General features: G+C 40.5%; 1 protein-coding gene across 5 annotated transcripts; it reads right to left on the reverse strand.

Annotated features, from left to right (window-relative positions):
- Positions 1 to 1,738: 1,738 nt before the first annotated feature.
- On the reverse strand, positions 1,739 to 18,782 carry LOC147012850 (phospholipid scramblase 1-like). Of its 5 annotated transcripts, XR_015051082.1 has the most exons (10): positions 17,506 to 18,780; positions 13,668 to 13,843; positions 12,933 to 13,076; positions 12,592 to 12,666; positions 12,263 to 12,464; positions 9,455 to 9,566; positions 5,926 to 6,022; positions 5,442 to 5,500; positions 2,127 to 2,213; positions 1,739 to 2,088 (listed from the first exon to the last, which is right to left on the reverse strand). XR_015051082.1 is itself a non-coding variant. In XM_085854134.1 (9 exons), the coding sequence occupies exons 1-9, from the start codon at positions 17,571 to 17,573 to the stop codon at positions 2,187 to 2,189; spliced, it is 957 nt and encodes a 318-aa protein (XP_085710260.1). In that variant the 5' UTR covers positions 17,574 to 18,782; the 3' UTR covers positions 1,739 to 2,186. The 5 variants fall into 5 exon arrangements, 4 of the variants coding, with proteins under 4 accessions (XP_085710260.1, XP_085710259.1, XP_085710262.1 ...); XM_085854134.1 differs by having other exon boundaries at positions 1,739 to 2,213; positions 12,263 to 12,461; positions 17,506 to 18,782; XM_085854133.1 differs by having other exon boundaries at positions 1,739 to 2,213.
- Between the last annotated feature and the right edge of the window lie 2,420 nt (positions 18,783 to 21,202).

A 21,202-nucleotide genomic window follows, 5' to 3' on the forward strand; every position in this document is an offset into this window, starting at 1 on the left:
GGTCAATGTCACATAAAACGTCAATTTTCAACCGATTCACTTGATATCTATGTATACAGTAGTTCTTTCTGGATGTAGCAGGGAAAGCTGTGTGCTTAGTTTGCAAAGAGTGTCTCTGTATTTAAAGAATACAACTTGGACCGACACCTCAAGAGGAAATGTGCAGCCAAATATAAGAACATGTCTGTTGAAGAGAAAGCAAGAGAATCACATGAGATGGTTGCTCAAATTAAAAATGCACAAAGTTCCTGAAAAGGATTACTTTTTATTGATTTATTTTTCCGACGGGGATATTGTTACGGAACCGGATTTCGGGATCTACTACTGAAGGGGAGTGCCTTGGTTCCTCCCAGACTGCCAGACCTGAGGCCACCAGGCACAAATAACTTCGTCTTCCAGCGGGTTGTTAAGCGACCACGAGCGCCAATTAGTTGACCACGTGGCCAAGGTCCTCTGTGCAATTACTGTTTACCTGGGGGGGGGGGGGTCAGGTTTTAAGGTTTTATTTATTTTCTCCATTTCTTACTGTTATCCATCCTGTTCTCTATTAAAGCTGGTCCGCAGACCAGAGAACAGAATCCACACACACACACACGCAACGTTTCACAAACACATATTTAAAGATTACGTTGCATGAGTATTTTTTTTAACTTGAACTTGAACAGACATTTGGACAATCTCGCAAACACAAACTCACTTGCCACTTCTCTGTGATTATCATGTAAAAATGTCTTGATGCATTAAACTTTAATGGCGCTAACTGTTCATGCATCATGAATTCGAAAATTATATAGATGGTGAGATAATTTCATTAAAAACATGAAAACAGATATTTGGCCCATGACGACATACCGATATTCTTATGTGGCGGCCCTCCCGCAAAAAAAATATTGGCCACCCCTGGGTTAGAGGATCTCAGCTAGAGGATTGGGTTCGTGGCTCTGGGATATATACACTGTCAGTTAAGAGAGCATGTGCTTTAGGGCGATTGTTAGAGGCTGTGGGTTATAGGGTGTGGGCTAGAGGGTGAGGATTCTATGCTCGAGCTTAGAGACTGTGGGCAAGGGTTAGAGGGCAAGGTGGTAAACCAAACCCCCTCTCAACACTCCTCCTTTCCTGGAGCAGGCACTCACTTCCCAGGGGAAGAGGAGAGGTACAAAATCACAGAGTGACATTTGGCCGGGCGAGGCTGCCCCTTGAAAAGTCGAGGATGGGGGTGCCAAAGCAAGTTGCAGTGCACGGTACAGTCCAATGAAGTAATAAGTGGCAGCCCAGTTACTGAACAGCATTGATTCTGTGACGTTTCGAGCATTTACCCCTCTGTCCCTCTTTTGCTCCGATGAAGGGTGAACGTTTGAAATGTCAGCTTCTCTTTGCTTCGCATGGCAGTTAGCATACATAAATCAACGTACAGTATTGTTGATTTCATCCATTGTTCTGTCTGTCGCAAGTGCAAATTGACACTAGCCTTCACCAGCAATATTAGCTTTTCATAATAACTCTTGGAGTAGTTGCCAGGATCGAGGGCGTTGTAATAAAACAGGTGTGAAATTGTTAATTGCTTAAATTTTACATTAAACCACATGCTTCTGGTCACTGGGTACTGATCACCGATCACCAGTGCCAGAGCGAATGTGACAATCAGAGAAGTGTTTTTTATCCCAACCAATGCACAAGAACCTCCTGAAAAGAGATCAACATAGTCATTCCAAACCCATGAGAACACATCACGTGGTATTGAAGTTGTATTTGCAAAAAACCTAAAATCAACAGTCTGACACAGCTTTTCACTTTTAATGTTGTCTATTCTTTTTATACATTGAAAGCTTTTAAAACGCACAACTTCATCAAAACAATTACACACTGTTCATGTAAACTACAGGGTGTAAGTCCCAAGAGGTCGCGACACAAGAAGATTTATCGAATAACTATTTAGAGAGGTGAGATATTTGGTTTCAATGTAAACGAAGAAAATCCAAGAAATATAAAGGACTATAAAAGAGAGAAAAGCTAACATTGGAGAGTAAATCAGCCAAAGATATTGTCAACAGTACGCCAGATGTAAGAAGATGTAGATCCGTTAACAGGGCACAGGTGATGTAACAAGACGTAGATCCATTATCAGAGCACGAGTGATGTAACGAGATGTAGATCCGACGTCTCGCTGCAATTCGCACAATGACGAGTCAGCTCATCTCGAAATACAGGTAATTCTGAAACAAATGAGCATGTGAATGTGATGAAGTCGTTTGTTTTTAGGGGGAGGTGGGGGGGGGGGGATGAGGGGATAGTGGGGCAAATGTATTTTGTGCCATGGCTAATAATCCCCTCTGTTTGCATTAGGGGTCACTAAACCATTTGCACTGTGGTACACGTACAGGCGAAAATCGTAAGTTGTCTCAACCTCCCCCCCAACCCACACCACGTTCACACCACCCCCCCTCTCCGCACATGTTTTGGGGGGCTTTTTGTGCTCATGATCTGACCCTGGGTACTACCAACACGTGTGCAAAATCTGATTGAGATCGTGCCGGGCGAGTGTTTTTTTTAAATGACTTTCAGACGTACACACACATACACACATACAGAAAATTCATCATCATGTATTTTTAGTTCATGCCCCAGAATGTTAATGCCATGTTGCCCTGTCTCTTGCTTTGTTGTTCCAATTGACTCCTCCCCAATACTTGTCTATTTCATCCCTCCATCTCAGATGTATAATGCCTAGTGTTGGCTTAATGGTTAGGGTGGTAGGCTTGAGATCCTCGGATCAGGTCAGGTCAGGTGTGGGAGCTTGCGTCGGAGCAGTGCGTCACTGCGTGCACTTTGCACCGGTACTGCAGGGGCCTCCGTCAGGCCATCTCCCAGGCAGATGCCTGGCCCATCCCCATCTCCTTGAGATGCTGATCAACCTGCTGCAACCACGAGGCACGTGGTCGGCCCATTGGCCTCCTCCACTCACAAGGCTCTCTCGCTGAGAGAATCTAGTGAGCAAGATCAGTGTCAGGAAAACGAGCCACATGTCCAGACAGCGGCAGCTGACGCTCATGGACTATGCAGGTTACAAATCTCATTTGAGTCTCTCTCAGCAACCACTCGTTGGACACAGTCTGACCAGCGATAGTCAAGGATTCTCCGAAGAGACCTGGTACAAAAGGAATTAAGTCTCCGTCTCAGATCCTTGGTCAGAGTCCAAGACTGGGAACACCAAGGACCTGAAGACTTGGACTTTCGTCCTCTCGCATTGGTACTGACAACGCCACTCCCCATTATCCAGTGAATCCATGACTCCCCAGGCCTGATCAAGATGTCTGTTGACCTCTGGCTCACAGCCAGCAGAGACATGAATATCACCACCAAGGTAAGTGAATCTCTCTGTGACCTCAGCATCCTCACCACAAACAGGTACAGACAGGACAGCAGCATCCAAGATGTCAATGAAAACCTGGATCTTAGTTTTGACCCAGGAAACCCATAATCCCAGCGGCTCCGACTCCTCATTCAGCACCTCGAGGGCCCACAATAAAGCTATCTAAAGTCTCTTCAAAGATGACTGCATAATCTACGAAATGTAGGTCAGAAATCTTGACATTCCCAAATGATGCACCACAGCTTGAAATCTCCGAGATCCTCCCCAGAATCCAGTCCATACTAATGCTGAAAAGTGTCGGGGCCAGTACGCACTCCTGACAAACTCCAGTAACAACCGGAAATATGTCAGAGATGGTACCACCACATCTCATAGCACTCTCAGTAATTTTTCCTTGGTGTGGTTTCAGAGATACAGAGGTCCAAAGTTTTTCCGTTTTCCCAATATGGCTGCAACACCCCGTGACCTACGATGTCATAATTATCATTGAAACATTCTACACGAGGAGTCACACCAATGGTGAAAATTTTGTCTCAATTCGACAAGCGGTTGCAGAAAAAAACACAAAAGTTATGTGTGGACAAACAAACGAACAAATGAAAAATCATTCATAGAATGACAACTTGGCAAAACAGCACAAAGTAGAATGGAACTCCGTAGAACGCATACCCCTGCCAGGTGGAACAGTTCACGTTTTGTATCCCACTGATGGGCTGGATCCGAACCAAAATCCAATCCATCCACCTTGTTTTGTCATAACTCGTCCACAACTTTTTGAGATATTGTAATACATTTAGTTTTTGGCCTTATCTATCAATTTTAGAAATTAGGCATGTGTTGACCTTTTGACCTTAAAATTAATTGGTAGTTGAATTCAGCGAACAGCTATGAAAATGCTCTTCAAATTTCAAGTCAATCGGATGAAAATTGAGGATTTTCGAAAATTTGGCCCAAATTGGCCTTTTGGCCTATGTTCACCTTAAAATTAATAGGTGGTTAAATTCAGTAATGTGATATGCAAATGCTCTTTAAATTTCAAGTTAATTGGATTAAAATTGAGGATTTTAGAAATTTGGCTGATGTTTACCTTTTGGTCTATGTTGACCTTTTCACTTATATTTACCTCAAAATCAATAGGTGGTTGAATTCAATGACCTGATATGTAAATCCTTTTCAAATTTCAACTCAATCAGATGAAAATTGAAGATTTAGAAAATTTGGTCTTTTGGCCTATGTTTACCTCAAAATGAATAGGTGATTGAATTTGGTGACCTGATATGCAAATGCTCTTCAAATTTCAAGTCAATCGGATGAAAATTGACAATTTTAGAAACGATCAAAAAATTTGGCCTATTTTGTGTTGACCTTACGGCCTATGTTGACCTTTTGACCAAAGATAACTTCAAATGTAATAGCTGGTTGAATTCATTGACATGATATGCAAATGCTGTTCAAATTTCAAGTCAATCGGATGAAATTTGAGGATTTTCCAAAACTTGGCTCAAATTGGCCTATGTAGACCTTTTCTGTCGACCAAATTTTACGAAACTTCAATGCGGGACCGTCACAGGGGGGGGGGGGATGTTATCTGAAGGGTGAGGGATGTCACTGCAGAGGGTGGGGTCATCAGCAAATACATAAAGAGGATTTTCCAGAGAGATCATTAATGAATATGAGGAATAGGACATTAATCTCTGAACATTTCAGAACGATCGGTCGAGCAGTTTGGACTAGAGTCGAGCAGAGAGAGAAACACACAAACAAACACACAAACACACAAACACACACAAACGAACGGAGGCGATCAACATACAGTACTTGCCAAAAATGTTTTTCTTTTTTGCGAAGTAACAAATGGATCCAAATGCAATACCCTCTCTGAATTCTTCGGCGAGGGTAACAACGTCCTGTAAGTTCTTAACCATTGGATCAAACATCATTGCTTGTATTGACGAAGATGATTAAGAGGAAAATGGTGCCTACTTCCCATTATCTATTCATGTTGGTAAAGGAAGTCATGGAATGAAATGTAGGAACGAGTTGGAGATAAAGGTGAACTGGGAACTCTCACCACCAGGAAGGAGCTCCCAAGTAACAGGAGCTTGTGCACTGGAGAGAGGTCCTCACCAACTGTAAAACAAGCAGGAAAAAGCCATGGAGGATGAAATTGTTCACAAACCAAACCTCCTCTCAACCCTTTCTTGTGAGCAACACACTCCACGGTGCAGGTCCGTGAACACATTTCCTGTCGAAGAGTGGGTGAAGCTAGAAGTTTGTTCACATGGATTCATGGGCACAAAAGAGAATGGCCTATCGGCCTATGTAGACGTTTTCGGTCGACCAAATTTTACGAAACTTCAATGCGAAATGTGAAAAACTTCACATTCATCCGATGTGAAGTCGATTAACTATTTGATGCATCCCCCATGAACATCTCGAAGAAACAGGTGCACAAGATTAACACGAGGACGTGGAAGTAGATTCCACCTGAGGCTTGCTCAGTTTGTCACGAAGACCCCCACCACCCCCACCGTACAAGCAAACATTCTTCTTACACACGACTCCGAAGCAATGGCGGCTGTGGTCACTTTCCCCAGAGTTCTGCCTCCATTTCCACACCCGACCAACCTCCTGGCCTCCACTCACGATCACCTGAAAAACACATCAGCTGCCATATATTTATTTTTGTTCAGTAGGGTCCCAGAAGTGAGAAAATTCATGACGTCACCCTGGCATGTGATACGAGTACATCATTACTAATTTGCATGAATCCAAGATTGCTGCCAATTTGAATGGTTTTTCACTATTTTGTCCATAATTCTGCTTCTAATCAACATTTTGAGTGATTTCAAAGAGTGGAAGATCTTATTTTGTACGAACAATACACGTGTATATGTGTGGAACACAAAGGGAGAATGCCTCATTTGCACTAGTCCAATATGGCTGCCAATTTGACCTGTTTTACATTGTGAGGACACCCACTCCCAACGGGAGCAGCAGGAAGGGTCATGTTATTATCCTCTCTGGGGTATATACATTACAGTAGATCTAGGGTTGGGACTCAAGAACGACGAGGTTTGTGACGTTGCCAAGTTTCTTGTGGAGCACACGCCAAGTGGCTTAAGCAATGAAGCAAGCTCTCCATTCGAAGCCATTGATAAGGAACGGCTGGCTTGGCAAGCGCTAGCTAAGCTGCTTGATAACTAAACACACCCTGGGTTTCCTCTCTTTCAGTTTTCTTTTTTTTAAAATACAATATCGAGGTTCATATAAGAGCTACAACACAGAACGTATAACAAGGGGAGCAGTAGACGAGAGGGGTGGGAGAGAGAAGCACAAAACAGTGGGGAACAGACACATGAGATCTGTGGAAGGGAGAGGGATGGGGCTTTTATGTTTCATTTTTATGCTTATGCTTATCTAAGCAATTGCGTATTTTGTGCATTACAAGTTAGCCAGTTAACAGACACGTCTCATGCATCAAAAAGCTATCAATATGGCAGCAGAATTTGAACTCCAAGGTCTCTGTGCCAAGTAATCTAAAACTGATGTTTTCAACTTGAAGTTATGCATATTTTGCAATGAGACTTTTATGGACAATTTCCTCACTCCAACACCAGACATCAAAACTCCAGTCCCTGTTTACAGCATGCAGACAAAGACAAGATGATATTGGAGAAAAGAAAAATCTTGTCTGAAGAGCACAGCATTGTCGATGGCCATGTTTCTTTCAGGTATCACAGGCCTCACAGAAGCACATATACAGGTAAGTACCACATAAAAATAAGCAAAGCACTGAAAGTGCAGATGGTGCAAGATCACAAAGGAGGTGGTAGAAGACAGAAAGACCTCCGACCTATCTGCAATAGCGAAGTGATAATCCCATAGGCTGAGCTCGGAGGAGAGAGGGCAGTCCTCCATCAAGCTGCAGATGAAGGAATTTTAGGTGGATAGGAGTTCAGGTGTGCCAAGAAAGGACTCTGTATGATGGAGGATGCCCAGTCAGCGGCTGGCTTTGGCGGCCAACTTTGAAATGTGGTTTGTCGTCCTCAAGTTTGAATGACTGGACCTCCTCAAATAGATTGTTAAGAAAGAAGGTAGGAGGGTTTGCTGGAGATAGTGAGTGGGAGACTTATCAGGATTAAAAGACATATTCCAAGTGTTTGACCAGCTTGTGTTTTTCTTCAAGATCTGAAGAGAGGGAAGAGGCTTCAGCGTGTTTATCTGAAGGGGGAGGGATGTCACGGCAGAGGGTGGGGTCATCAGCAAATAGATAAAGAGGATTTTCCAGAGAGATCATTAATGAATATGGGGAATAGGACTGGCCCAGAACACTGCCTTGTGGCACTCCATCCTTAACAAGGGGAATCGATTAAAGGATTCCATTGAGTGCCACAAGTTGGCTACGAGAGTTTTTTCAGAGATCATGGAGATATGACAAAGTTATTCCGGCAATTCCTTGCTAAACAAGCAATTTCATTTGTTTGTTTGTGTGCAGGATATCTCAAAAAGTTGCAGACGGATCCGGTTGACATTTTGTGGACAGGTGTGGTGTGTGACAAGGACGAAATGATTAGATTTTGGTGAAGATCCGAATCCGACTACTGGAATTATTTAATTGATTCTTCACCATTGAGAGATAGGGCGAAACCGAAATATAGCACGAAATTTCAAAAAGTTGTGGACGGATTCGGATGAAACTTTGTGGACACGTTGGGTGTGTTTTTTCATGACCATGAAAAATCGATTTGATTTCGGTGAAGATCCGAATCTGGATCTGGATACGAGAATTGTTTAATTTATAATGTGATTCTTCACCATTGAGAGATAGCGCCAAAAACTATATGGTGCTGTATAGCATGATATTTCAAAAATGTATTTTGCCTGATATGTTCTCGTGGATCAGGCATTACATGGCAGAGGTTTGTGCCTCGCCGAGTGCCCTTTCAGTTTCTGTAATGCAGTGATGTTGGCGGATTTCCAAGCAGATGGAAGTTGACCCAGCACAAAGGATAGAAAGAGAATGTGCAAGAGCAGCAGAGCAGGTGAAGCATACTTCATATGCCTTTTTAGAACCATACTACATTTGACACCAAATGACCATTTTAAAGAGAATATTAGAAGCAGAAAGACATTGTCTGGTAGCAGATCACAGTTTAAACCAGATATGAAGATCTAAAGAGTTATTTCAACAGTGGAATGAACTGAATGACGTGTTACTTCCTTATTTTACGATATCTTCATACAGTATATGTGTGTGTTCCCGACACTGGTAATGATATTGCGCATACAAAATAAAACATTCTTGTCTTTGAAATCATTCAAAAATGTTGATCAGAAGCAGAATTTTGGCCAAAATAGTGAAAACCCAATCACATTGGCAGCACTCTTGTCTTAATGCAAATTAGTAGTGATGTACTTGTATGCCAGAGTGACGTCATGCGTTTTCTCACTCCTGTGACCCGACTGAACACAAAAATATACATGGCAGCTTTCGGTACCATTAGTTGCACTCCATGATTATTTTGGCGGTCTCGTTTGCAGCACTAATATGAGATGGTACAGTTTACAAGGTCGCAGCATCAAGTTTTAAACCTGCCTTAGTTTTCATTTTGCCATTAATGATGTCACAATCGATCCTCATTTTCTCCCTTTACCGTTTGCCTTATGGGAGGAATTGTTTTTTAATTAGATGACAAATGTGGTGAACAAAGTGTCCAATTAAAAATAGCTGCAAAATGCAGATACTAGTGGTTTAAGTCCAGTTGTGGGCCTCTTACAGCAGTGGTAAAATGAGGTTGTGGTTGAGCATCTGGCAAGAGTTGGAAAATGAGATTATGGTTGGTTGATTGCAAAAAACTTTGTGCCAAATTTGTGAATGTAATAAATGGATGGTTGTTTGTAAACTGCAGTATGAGGTCATGTAAAACCGTGTTATTGATGGCAGTACCATACGTACCACAGAGGGTGGACCCAAATGATAGTAACCCCTGATGATCAATAAAAGTCAATATCTTCAGGTGTCCCATTTGCACCTGTTCTGATTCCAATTGGACAGCAGGTCACCATTGTTAAGTTGCTGACCTTAAAATCCTGCTGATCCAAGCAGCGATAGGTACAGGAAGGACCACGCAAAGAGAATACGGGGCAGCCATTCTCATCTCGGACTATTAGCTGGGCAGCAAATAAGGATGGTCTGAAATAAAGAAAAGAATGAGAAGGAAACAGTGAAATGATATGTCTTAGATGCAGATATTAGTGGTTTAAGTAGAGGATAGTTATTGTGATAGTAAGGGGGACAACTTGTTTAGAGTGGCTTATTTAGTGGTGAGCCAGGGAGCTCATTTAGGAAAACTCATTTAGGATTTTAATTTTTTTACGTGGTCTAGGCTCGTGGAGGAGCGATGACACAGAACAAATCAGGACACAATATAACAAATGGAACAGCAGGAGAAAGGGGAAAAACCAACAGTGAGGTGGAGGGAGAAAGCAGATGGAAATGGACAATCGAGGGCTGCAGGTAATGATGGGAAATGTAGATTGCAAAGAGTGGACAATATGGATTCATAAGCAAAATTGTGTTTGATTTGTGATTTTTGTCAAGGTCTGAGGAGAGGGAAGAGGCTGCCATCTGTCTGTCAGAAGGATGAGAGATGTCATGGCAGAGAGTGGAATCATCAGCAAAGATGTAAAGATGATTTCCCAGAGTCAGTGAGATCATTGATGAAGATTAGGAATAATATGAGGCCGAGAGCACTGCCTTATGGTCCTCCAGCTTTAACAGAGAGAGGAGATGAAAGGGTTCCGTTGAGAGCCACACGTTGTTTATGAGAGTGGAGGAAGTCGCAAAGCTCGATATATGACCAGAGAGACGTCCTTGATCTCATGTCTGATATTGAGCACCTCCACCATTGTTGGGAGTGTCGAAGCAGCATGTCCAAGGTAGATTGACCAGGTCTGAATCCAAATTGATGATCTGAGATAAGGCTGTTGGAGAAAAGGAATGTTTTTATATCACCTGTGATGATGAATTCCATGACATTGCTGATGATTGGAAGTAAGCTAATTGGGATGTCGTTAAGGGGATCCGTTTTAGCACTTTTTTATGTACTGCTGTCATGTTGGTTGATTTCCAAGCAGATGTAAGATGACCAATGGTAAATGACAGGGTGAAAAGGGCAGAGAGAGGAAGTGCAAGAGCAGCAGAGCAGAGCAGATGTTTGGGACACGCGAGCTGATGCCGTCCGATCCAGTTGTAGAGTCAGAGTCTAGGGTTGCCAGTTTTTCTCTTTTTCAGGTGCAAAAGACATAATTCAGGAGCAATTAGTTACGACTGGAAAGGATGCATACAGAGAGGGAGAGGTTAGGTACACAATATATTGAAGCAAATACAGAATTGAGGCATTCAGCCTTCTCAGGAGCGGAGTTGGCTGTGGTGCCATTTTAAGTGAGGAGAGGGATGGAAAGAAAGCAAACTCCAAAGACCGACCTGACAAAGCATCACCAGGTTTTAGAGGAGGGAGACAAGTTTGAAAGCTCATTCTTGAGATTGGACAGATGTTGTTTTCTGGCTCTCCTGAGGGTAGACACACACTTGTTGCAGGCTTTTTGAAATGATCTTAGGTTGCCTTCAGTGAGATTTTCCTTCCAGGAGGAGAATGTAAGTTGTTTTAAAGCAACACCCTCACCACACGATTCAGAGAACCAAGAGCAGGAGGATGGGATGAATCTGTGCATAAGAGAGAGCAGGTTTCTGTTGAAGAATTCCCAGCTAAATTAATATCAGCGGCGGTGGATATAGGAGACCAGTCCTGAAGTGTTAAAGAAAAAGTGAATATGTGAAGCGCGAATGTAGAAGGATGTTACACTTTATGACGCGCAAATACACAAGGTCCGCGAATACGCGGGGTCCACAAATGTCGGGGTCTGACAGTTAATTCAGGATAGTTTGTTTAAGGTAATTGATTTAATGTAGCTAATTTAGGATTGTTCATTTAAATTAGTTGATTTATGATCGTTTAGTTTAAGGTAGTTAATTCTGGATAGTTCATTTGCGGTAGTTGATATAGGATAGCTAATTTGGGATAGCTCATTTAGGTTAGCTCATTTGGGGTTGCTTTTTTTGTGATGAGCAGTGCAGCAGATTTAGGATAACTCATTTAGGATAGCTTTTTTCGGATAACCCACTTCGTATAGCTCATTTTATTTAATGGTATTTGGGATAGCTCATTTATTGATTCAGGATAGGTCATTTAATGGTGTTAATGATAGCTCATTTAATTTTGCAGTGATTTTGCTTCTATTCTGTGGATTCTAAACTCGATCCCAGATGAAGACAAATCTGTCTAAAATTTCATTCTTCTGATGAATCTTGGGTCATGGAGGCACACGGCATTTTATATCATTTGTCAGGGCAATACAAAAATATATATTAGAGGACATGGAAGGAGCACAATAACAACAACCACAGCCACCACAACAGCAACACCAAATACGTGTTATAAAAGATCCTTTTTTTGTGTTTCACTTCTTTTTACCTCCTCATTGAGAATGACAGATGGACATGCAATATGTTTGTGAAGTGCAACAAGATGTCTTTTCATTAAATCAATCAACGAAGCGAACGGGTACGCACGACTAGTATGGATTAAATGGGAGAGGAGATTAATGACCTGACTTATGCAACAATAACATTAGGGAATGTGACTGTTAAATGTAAGTTAAGTAAATGGGAAGTGAAACATTATTATGCGAATAAAAATAAAAGTATATACACATATTAAAAAATGTGATAGTAAAATAATGAAACGGGAAGGATGGTGGTGGTGATGGTGTTGGTGGAGTTCATACATTCAAAATCCAATTGGGTAACGAAATGATATTTAAACGCACGTTTGGATCACCGTCCCTAGTGGCTGTAACACACCAAGTGGAGAGCAAATGTAGAGGACAGGAGCAGTTATCGATAGCCCGCAAAAGAAAGGAGGGCGGAAAGGCCTCCTCAAGGTGACCAAAGGTTGTCCCAAAGATCCCCGGACCAGCAGGTTAGCAGAGCGTGCTGGGCCGCAGCAGTGAAAACACAGGCAGGAAACTTCTAGAGAAAATCAAGTATTTTCATGAGAAATGCTCTCTGTGAATTCCTTGGCGGGACCAAAAGGTCTCCCGAGCAATAATTGGTTATACAGAATAAAAATTCTGAAACAAAAGGGCTTGTATGGCACCTTCAGACACCGTGAAGACCGTTTCGCCTGTGACCCGCTGTATGCTGTAGGTGTATTGAGGATCGCAGGTGAAGCCTAAGGTAGGTGTAAGTGACACGGGGTGGATGTAAGTTTGTGAAAGCAGAACAATAAAATATGATTGAATTTTTATCCATACGAGGTGCTTCCAGCAACACATAGTATTTCTAAAGCCTGTTGTCTGAGATACCAACTTTTTCTTGTAATGATAAGTGAATTATGTGAGCTATTATTACTAGAACAAATAAGTAAATTGTTTCCGAACAATTACAATATTTCAAAATGATTAAGAACGTTGTTGGCAAGAAGAAAGTAGAACTTGCCTCCATCACCTCCTCGCCTGATGAACAGGCGGTCAGTCAAGGCAAGGCAACTAAGAGTTTGCAAAGGTAGGTGAGCAGGCAGTGCCAGTAAAGGGCGCTCTCTTTCCATCACCCATTGCAGGTGTGCTCCAGGTGTCTGAGTACCTGAATATATAAAGTCAAATGAAAAATAACTTTTTAGAATGAATTGTTTATCTTAATGAAATATACAATGCATTCTAAAAAGGAAATATTCAGTGCATAGTATGCATACCCTTTTTCATATTGTACAACACTGGGGGTATGTTAACAAGAACCATCACTGCAGCACAGAGAGAGGTCCAGGGGGAGATATAATGGGTCCAGATCCAAAAACATTTCATAGTTTCATTGAATAAATTCTTTTACATAATCCTCTAGGATTATGGTCATACACGTGAGACAAAGGCGTAATTGCCCCTTAATTTTTGACACTTTTTTAGAACACGTGACCCTACCCAACACCATCCCCTGTTTCCATTGTAAATATGCCAAATCTGTCTTTTTCTACTTTAATATCCTCTGCAGGGAAAATCTATTGGTCTGTCAATAGGTGAGAGAGACATAAGAATGTGGCATATGATATTGGTTTGCACTTAACCTGATATAGTTGAGTGGTCGAACATGAATGGGTAAACATTTTTGCAGCACATACACTATCCAAACTTGAACACCAAATAAAGAGATACTGCAAATAAAAACATCAACAAAGCATACCTGATGACACACTTGATATATCGTGATGAGTCGAGAAGTTTGAGGCACCAGGAATACTTTTCGCTTTTGTCTTCCCTTGAGCTTCTGATGGAACCTCAACAAGATTTGCTTGAAGTTCCCCAAAAGGCAAGGGCTGCACAGTCACTGGCTTCATGAAGTCGGCATCTACAGAAGACCTGTTGAAGTTGGCAAGCAAATGATCAAAAATTACAGATGAAAAATTGCTGTTAAATATCATCAAACTTTGTGCAAAAGCAACTCAAAATGTATTTTGCCTATTTACATTATCCCATCTGATCTCTTGTCGACAACGTGTTAGTGATACAATAAAGGATCATTGCCCAGCTTTGTCTATCTGTGTCAGCGGACAAAATAAAAATGGATTTTCTCAAACAGGGGTTAATAATAGCTTCATGACAAGCCGGAAGGCGACGATGGTTCGCGGGCATTATTGAATAATGCCACGATAGGTCCAATTGAGTTAGAGGAAGCTTTTGAGGAAGCCCTACCATTAAAACCTATCTCTTCTGTCAAAATTGACCAAATCAAATCGGATTTTTTATATGTTGTACTTATGGACATTATGCACAGCTTCTACGAAATGAAATTGCGATAAAAAAAATCTGTAAAAAAAAATAAAAAGTTCAAGTAGGCGTGGCTCCGCTCACAAGGAGCGTGGGACGCCCCTCATACAAAAAGACACAACTAGACCATTATATCTCGCTTGTGTCCAAGTTTCATTAAGATCACATCAAATGTCATGGAGCTATGCTCTGGAGAGAGTCACAAACAGACAGACAGACAGACAGACACACACAGACACAATGAAAATAGTGGTCCTGCTAGCGCCCGCGAACCAACACTGCTGGTGCCTGCGAACCAATAACCTGCATGGGAAATAAGGTGCAGATGATTTTGAGTGTTCACCCCTCGTCAGTCACATCACACCTGATATCGTATCTAGCAACACTTGGTGCAAAGTGTTAGTGATGAGGTCACCCGATTAGAAATCGATAAAATGTTTGTACATTAAAAATTATCCCGCATAATACCTTACTGTCCCAATACTTTTTACAAGTTCGTATCTCGTATAAGACTAAATCAGTGACTGCCCCCTGCAGTATCATCAACAGCATTACCTATATGATAAAATAAATCCACCATTCTTTCATGAGTTACACTGTTTTTATTCTTTCTTCTCTATTCATTCTGCAAAACCAAGCAAAACTGCTTTCTCTATTCATTCCTTTATTGTACCCTTGATCTTAATCCTCCTTCAATCCCAAAATGGAACCCCCCATAAATCCCAAAACTTAACCCACCCGAAACCCTTATACTTAACTCATTCATCCTTTACACCTCCCTTATCCTTCAAACTAAAACATACCTCACCCTTTAATCTCAAACCTCCACCCTTTAAATGTAACCATCCCTAACTACGAAACCTTACCCTCCTTCACAATTTAAACTTAAACCTCTCTGATCACGCCTTAAGCTTAATCCTCCCTCCCCCTTTAAATTTAAACCTCCCTCACTCAATAAAAAGCTAGTGTTCATAGAACCTTACTCCATGCAGTTTTGAGAAAAACTCCATGGGAAGGTTTTTTAAACTCTTGTTTAGGGGTTTCCACGCACGAGCCGCGGTTTTTTTTCTGTTGATATTCCCAATGCTGAGAGTGTGAGCGGAAAATTTCATTGATAAAGATTGCGTAAAATGACGTAATATATTGGCGAAGTCCTGCGAAAGTGAAGGTACTTGGAAGTGCCAAAAAGGCCATTTTTGTGTTCTATAATATTCAAGCACATAATATAATTAAAATAAAATAAAGTTTAATGTCTGTGGGAAAAAAAAAAATTAAGAAGTTTACCGCCTTTGATACACAATCCTTTACACCACCTTATTTAACATGTTAATTTAGATATTTGTGCCTGTTGTTTGTGTCCTTTATGACATCCTTCAAAGCATTAACTTTCGTGTTTTGAATGATTTTCAATTTTGTTTGATTGCCAGACAGGCAGACACTCTTAAACAAATACCTTCTTCATCTGTGCACATGCTCATTCGGGATGAGATTACGTACAATTTGCCAAATTCTGAGCCAAAGCGCTACTAAACTGCAGGTTCGTGTTCCGTTTCATGTTCCAATTCATGTTCTACATTATTCAAAATATAAAGTTAAATTGACTACATTATTCAAAATATAAAGTTAAATTGAAATGAAGTAGTTCCTCGATCATTGACTGAGGTCTGTAGACAGGCAAAGACGGACAGAGTGAACCTATTGCCTAACTCCACTTTGCGTTATGCATGTGGGGTAATTAATCCTCCATCAACCTAAAACTTAACCCTCACTCCACTTTGAAACTTAATGCTCCATAACCCCATAAATTTAAGCTTTCCTAATCACATAATCTTAACCCTCCTCAATTCCTAATCTTAACCCTCCCTCGATCCGCAAACCTAATCCTCTGTAACTCCATAATCTTCACCATCCCTCAACCCTTAAACTCAATCCCCCCTAACCTCTGAAACGTAACTATCCCTAATCCCATAAACTTTTACCTGTCTAATTCCCCTAAACTTAACCATCTGTAACCCCTTAAATTTAAACCTCACCTTGTTTATACTTGCAAACTTACAGTCCAAGTTGTTTGGCTTTTTCTCACTGTTTAAAAGAAATATTTTCTCCACTTGAACATTTTCCTGGACAAGGAAAAACCCAACGAAATCACAAAGCTCGACTTCTTTTCACTAAGTGTTCAACTCGACTACTAGCCCACCACGCTCTATTGTGATGGTAACCGTGCACCCCCTACCTTACCACCCTCCCCTCCCATGCTTCATTGTGGTGGTCTCTATGTGCTCAGTATCCATGACATATGGAGCTTAGAGCTTGGTTTGTCCCCTCATGAGGAAACACTCGTACCCGATGAACACACATGGCGTTATAGTTCAATATAGCTCTTTATACGATGTTATAGGTTAATATATCTCTTCATACCAAGTTATCAATTAATATATATCTTTATACCACGTTATCAGTTAATATATCTCTTCATACAAAGTTATAATTTAATAATTTCTATCTCTTTATACCAAATTATAATTCAATAGTTTCTATCTCTTTATACCAAGTTATAGTTTAACGTATGATATCACTTTATACCACATTATAGTTCCATATAGCTCTTTATACCATGTTATAGTTTAATAATTTCGATATTTTATAGCAAGTTATCGTATAATATATTTCTTTATACCATGTTATAGTTTAATATATCTCTTTATACCAAGTTATAGTTTAATATACCTCTTTATACCATGTTATAGTTTAATAGTTTCTTTCTTTTATACCAAGTTATAGTATAATATATTTCTTTATACCATGTTATTGTGCAATATATCTCTTCATACCAAATTTTGTTTGATATATCTTTTTATACCAAGTTATAGTGTAATATATCTCTTCATGCCATGTTATAGCTTCATACAGTACAGTATATTACTTTATACCATGTTATAGTTTAATATATCACTTTATACTACATTATAGTTTAATATGTCTTTATAAAATATAAACCTTGAATCACGAACAAACTTTATTTAATGTACTGCTGTTACAAAGTATTGACTCAGGGGGTTGAATATTTATTAACTCAAGACATTTCAGCTTTTCATTTGTAATAAATTTGTAAAAATTTCTAAAAACATCTTTTCACTTTGTCATTATTGGGTATTTTGTATGGATCAGTGACAAAAAATTGAAATTGAATCCATTTTAAATTCAGCCTGTAGCACAACAAAATGTGACAAAAGTCGAGGGGTGTGAATACTTACTGAAGGCACTGTATGTCGATGTAAATGGCAGTATAGACTGGTCCCATTGGCCATCCCCAACTGGCCATTGCCACATAGCAGTTCCAGTTCCAGCGGTATTAAATGGGGATGTCCAGGAGCTGGAGAAGATTAGGAGGCAGAAACGTGGTGAGGGTTTGGGGATCAGAGAGGCTGATGGAGCCTTCTGATGATGTTAGTGGATTGTGAGCTATTAAGGTTCAGGCTGTTTCCTTGTGGCTTCCTGCTCAACCTGAGCACGTAAATCTGCGGCTCTGTTTGAGTTCACCTTCCCTGAGAGAGCCAGAACCATCATTACCACTAAGTTATCTGAAATCATATTACTGAAATATGTTAGCTCACCTTGTTCTATTTAATTCTGCCTCAAACAAATGGAGAAACATTTAAGCCAACTCTCAAGGAAGTAAGCTAAGGCCAAAATTGCTCTCATTTCCCCTATGTTTTCTGCATCCCCTTAATGTGTGCATTTAAAAATTTAAGGCTTTGGTGAAATTTCCTGTGTGTATACTGTATATAGTTACAGCCGTCATGTCATCCCAGTGGCCTGATATGAATCCCGGTGAACCGCGTCAAAATTGCCACAATGGCCGACTGATTCAGTTGCTCTGAGGCGAACCACGGGTTTATCCGCCCCATATCATACCAAGTGGGACAACCAAGCCAGTCGATGTGTTACACTGATCGGTACCTTGCACCCGATTCCAATTAACGGTCTAGCAGAGCTGGTGAGCACATGGCACTGTCTCGTCGTGGATACTAATCACCCGTACCAGATTAGTCCATAAGTGAACGTGCCAATTCTAATAGTGCATCATGATCACTTGAATTCACCTCAAGACAAAGTGGATTTCATAACGAATTACGGTAGGTCCAATTTTGTAGGGTTGGAATTTGTTCGAGCTCAGGCAATCTTGGCCCTATAATTGGTTTCCACCTTATCCTTATGGTCTGTTGAAGCTTCTTATGTGAATTGATTTGAAGAATTTGAGTGATGCTGGTTATTTATCACTTAATTCTCGAGCTCTGCATAATCATGAAGTTTGCATAATTAGAAAAATGACAAGTGTGGGATGTTCAGTAATTAGGTGAGCCATTTCACTGCCTGTCATGCCAGGAAGTCACAGTAACTTGGCATGGCTGTATGTTAATGGATTGCTTCGTGATTTACCTGTGTAAGGCATGGCCTGGATAGCACTATGACCTGTCCATATAGGGGATGCAAGGTCCCAGAATCTGTTTTTCACAATATGTTGTTGTGCATATTTGCTCAGAGGGCATGGGGTATTATAGATGTAAGATGGCTTGTTAACCTGAAGCCTAGTACTGTATTCCTCTGACATGTGTTATCACACATGAGGTGTGTGGGTCAGTTCCTATTTTTTCATAAGGTGGTTTTTTTTTAGGAACAAAAATGACCCAGTGGAAGTACAGTAATCTGGTGGTGTTTGGGCAGGATGAGTGGGACCCTGCTCTCTTCATTGCCATTTTCTAGAGTGAAATTGCCATGTGCCTTAGCTTCCTGGCAAGAACTTCATCCAGGAAGAAGACCTTGTGGAGGGCATTGTTTCCTTAGAAGGCATAGCTAAAATCTTCGTGTTCCATGTATTATTTGGTCGGATTGATAATAATGCTTATATTTTTCATTCTTGTTATTTCTGTTGTCGGAAATGGTGAATGCCGATCTATTTTTAATCTTGTTTTTGTTATTATTGCTGCTTGTTTTTTGAGTGCTGTTATAAATTTGCAGATACAGACGGGTTGCGGATACAGATGAATAGTTATCTTTGTGCTTTACATGATGTAAATGATGGCTTCATTATCTTGGCCAACTTTCGCTTGTTATTGTTCTATTTCCGGAACTTTATCGGTGACTGTGAGAGTTGAGTAATTTCCAGCACCTTTTCTTTGTTAGCTCAGTTCAGTTCAGTTCAGTTTTATCACTTTGCAGCTTCTGCTGAATTGTATGACAATTTACAAATGTAGTATACATTCAACATTTCATATCAATATTAAATATTTGATCAATCACCAATAAAAAATAAATTAATAAAACATAAAAGTTGGAATGTACAAAAAAAAGTTGTCCACGTAAAATAGTCTATTATAAATCAAAGCAAAGGAAGGTGAATACAATTTCAATATAAATTCACACTCCAGTGTGGGTTAACTCAGGATCATTAGTTCATATTGAATCCGAGGAATAATATCAAATTAATACAATATACAAGAAGAAAGCAAGTTAAAATTCATAGATAAATCGTATACAAAAGTCATGTCGGTGAAACGTATCCAAACAAATAATTCCACTGTGCCATGTAACATTAAACCTATTTAAGCTAATTGATCCTATTACCACCTTCTTCATTGAGACACTTTACAAGAAATGGAATCATGCTGTTTTGATATGTTGCTGTTCGGCACTGGTCGATTTTGTACTTGTGAGTACCACGAAGCTGCGTTGCTTGAGTGGCATCCTTTTACAGGAACCAGTTACTGTACCTCTGAGATCGCACACAAGAGGATGCAAACCGAGAACATAGGTTTATTCTTCTTTTCTCTCGGTCTTTAGTTTGCCCTTTTGTTAGTCCAGCATGCCGTACCGGTGCAGCATATTTGAGTGATAGCCGGACGTATGACTTGCAGATGTTGACAAGATCATGTGGAGGGATATTGAACTTTTTCAGTCTACTCAGCAAATGCACTCTCTTCTTGTTCTTGGTCATCATTTCCTTTACTTGCTTGTCCCATTCTAGGTCATCTTGGATCCATACTCCTCGTGATTTGGTTTCCTCTTCAACATCAAGGGTATTAGTTCCAAGGTTGAGGGCAGGTGGTTCTGGTGGTGTATGGTTGAAGCAAATTTGCAGATGTTTACATTTAGCTGTATTCAGATGAAGGTGATTCTCAACAGCCCATTCGCTGAGTTCGGTAATGGCATTTTGTATTGTAGAGGGGGCTCTCAATTATCTCAACTCTCCGATTCTCAGATGGTCGACATACTTCCATTGATGCAACTTTGATGTGATGAATCCATTTCATCATTGATCATTTCAAGCAATTCAAGAGGACCAATCTTTGTTCCCTGTGGTACTCTAAAGCTCAATGATTTCCAATTAGATAGAGTGCCTTGGTGTTTCACCATCTGTCAGCCGTTTGTTAGAAAATCCACTATCCATGCGATAATTTCTCTTCTGACTCCTAACTTGATGAGTTTTGTGACAACAATGGTGTGATCAGTGGAATTGGAAGCTTTGGAGAAGTCTGTCACAACGAGGTTCTCAATTGTGTCAGTTTTATTAGATCCCTCACAGAATTCATGCAGCAATTCAACCAAACAGTGTTTGGTTGAAGACTCTTTAAGACTCCCATACTGATGTCTATCAACATTGGATATCATATTCATATCTTCCTGCATCCATATGGCAACATATCCCTCATGAACCTTCATGCACTGGGAAGTTAAGGATACTGGTCTCAACTTTTTGAGAACAGTCAGCTTTTCCTTCAGTAAGGGAACCACATCAGGATCTTTCCAGATTTGTGGAAGTTTGCCCTCTCTCAACGATGAATTGTGATGATGGGAATGCTGAGTTCACATGTAAGATCCTTGAGAAGTCTGTTTGGAATGTCATCAGGGCCAATAGCTTTCCTTGCATTGATCTTGCACAATTCATGGTAC

Source organism: Eptatretus burgeri, chromosome 14 (genome assembly GCF_056783735.1).
Source record: "Eptatretus burgeri isolate ZD-2024b chromosome 14, Ebu_testis_v1, whole genome shotgun sequence".
Taxonomy (NCBI): domain Eukaryota; kingdom Metazoa; phylum Chordata; class Myxini; order Myxiniformes; family Myxinidae; genus Eptatretus; species Eptatretus burgeri.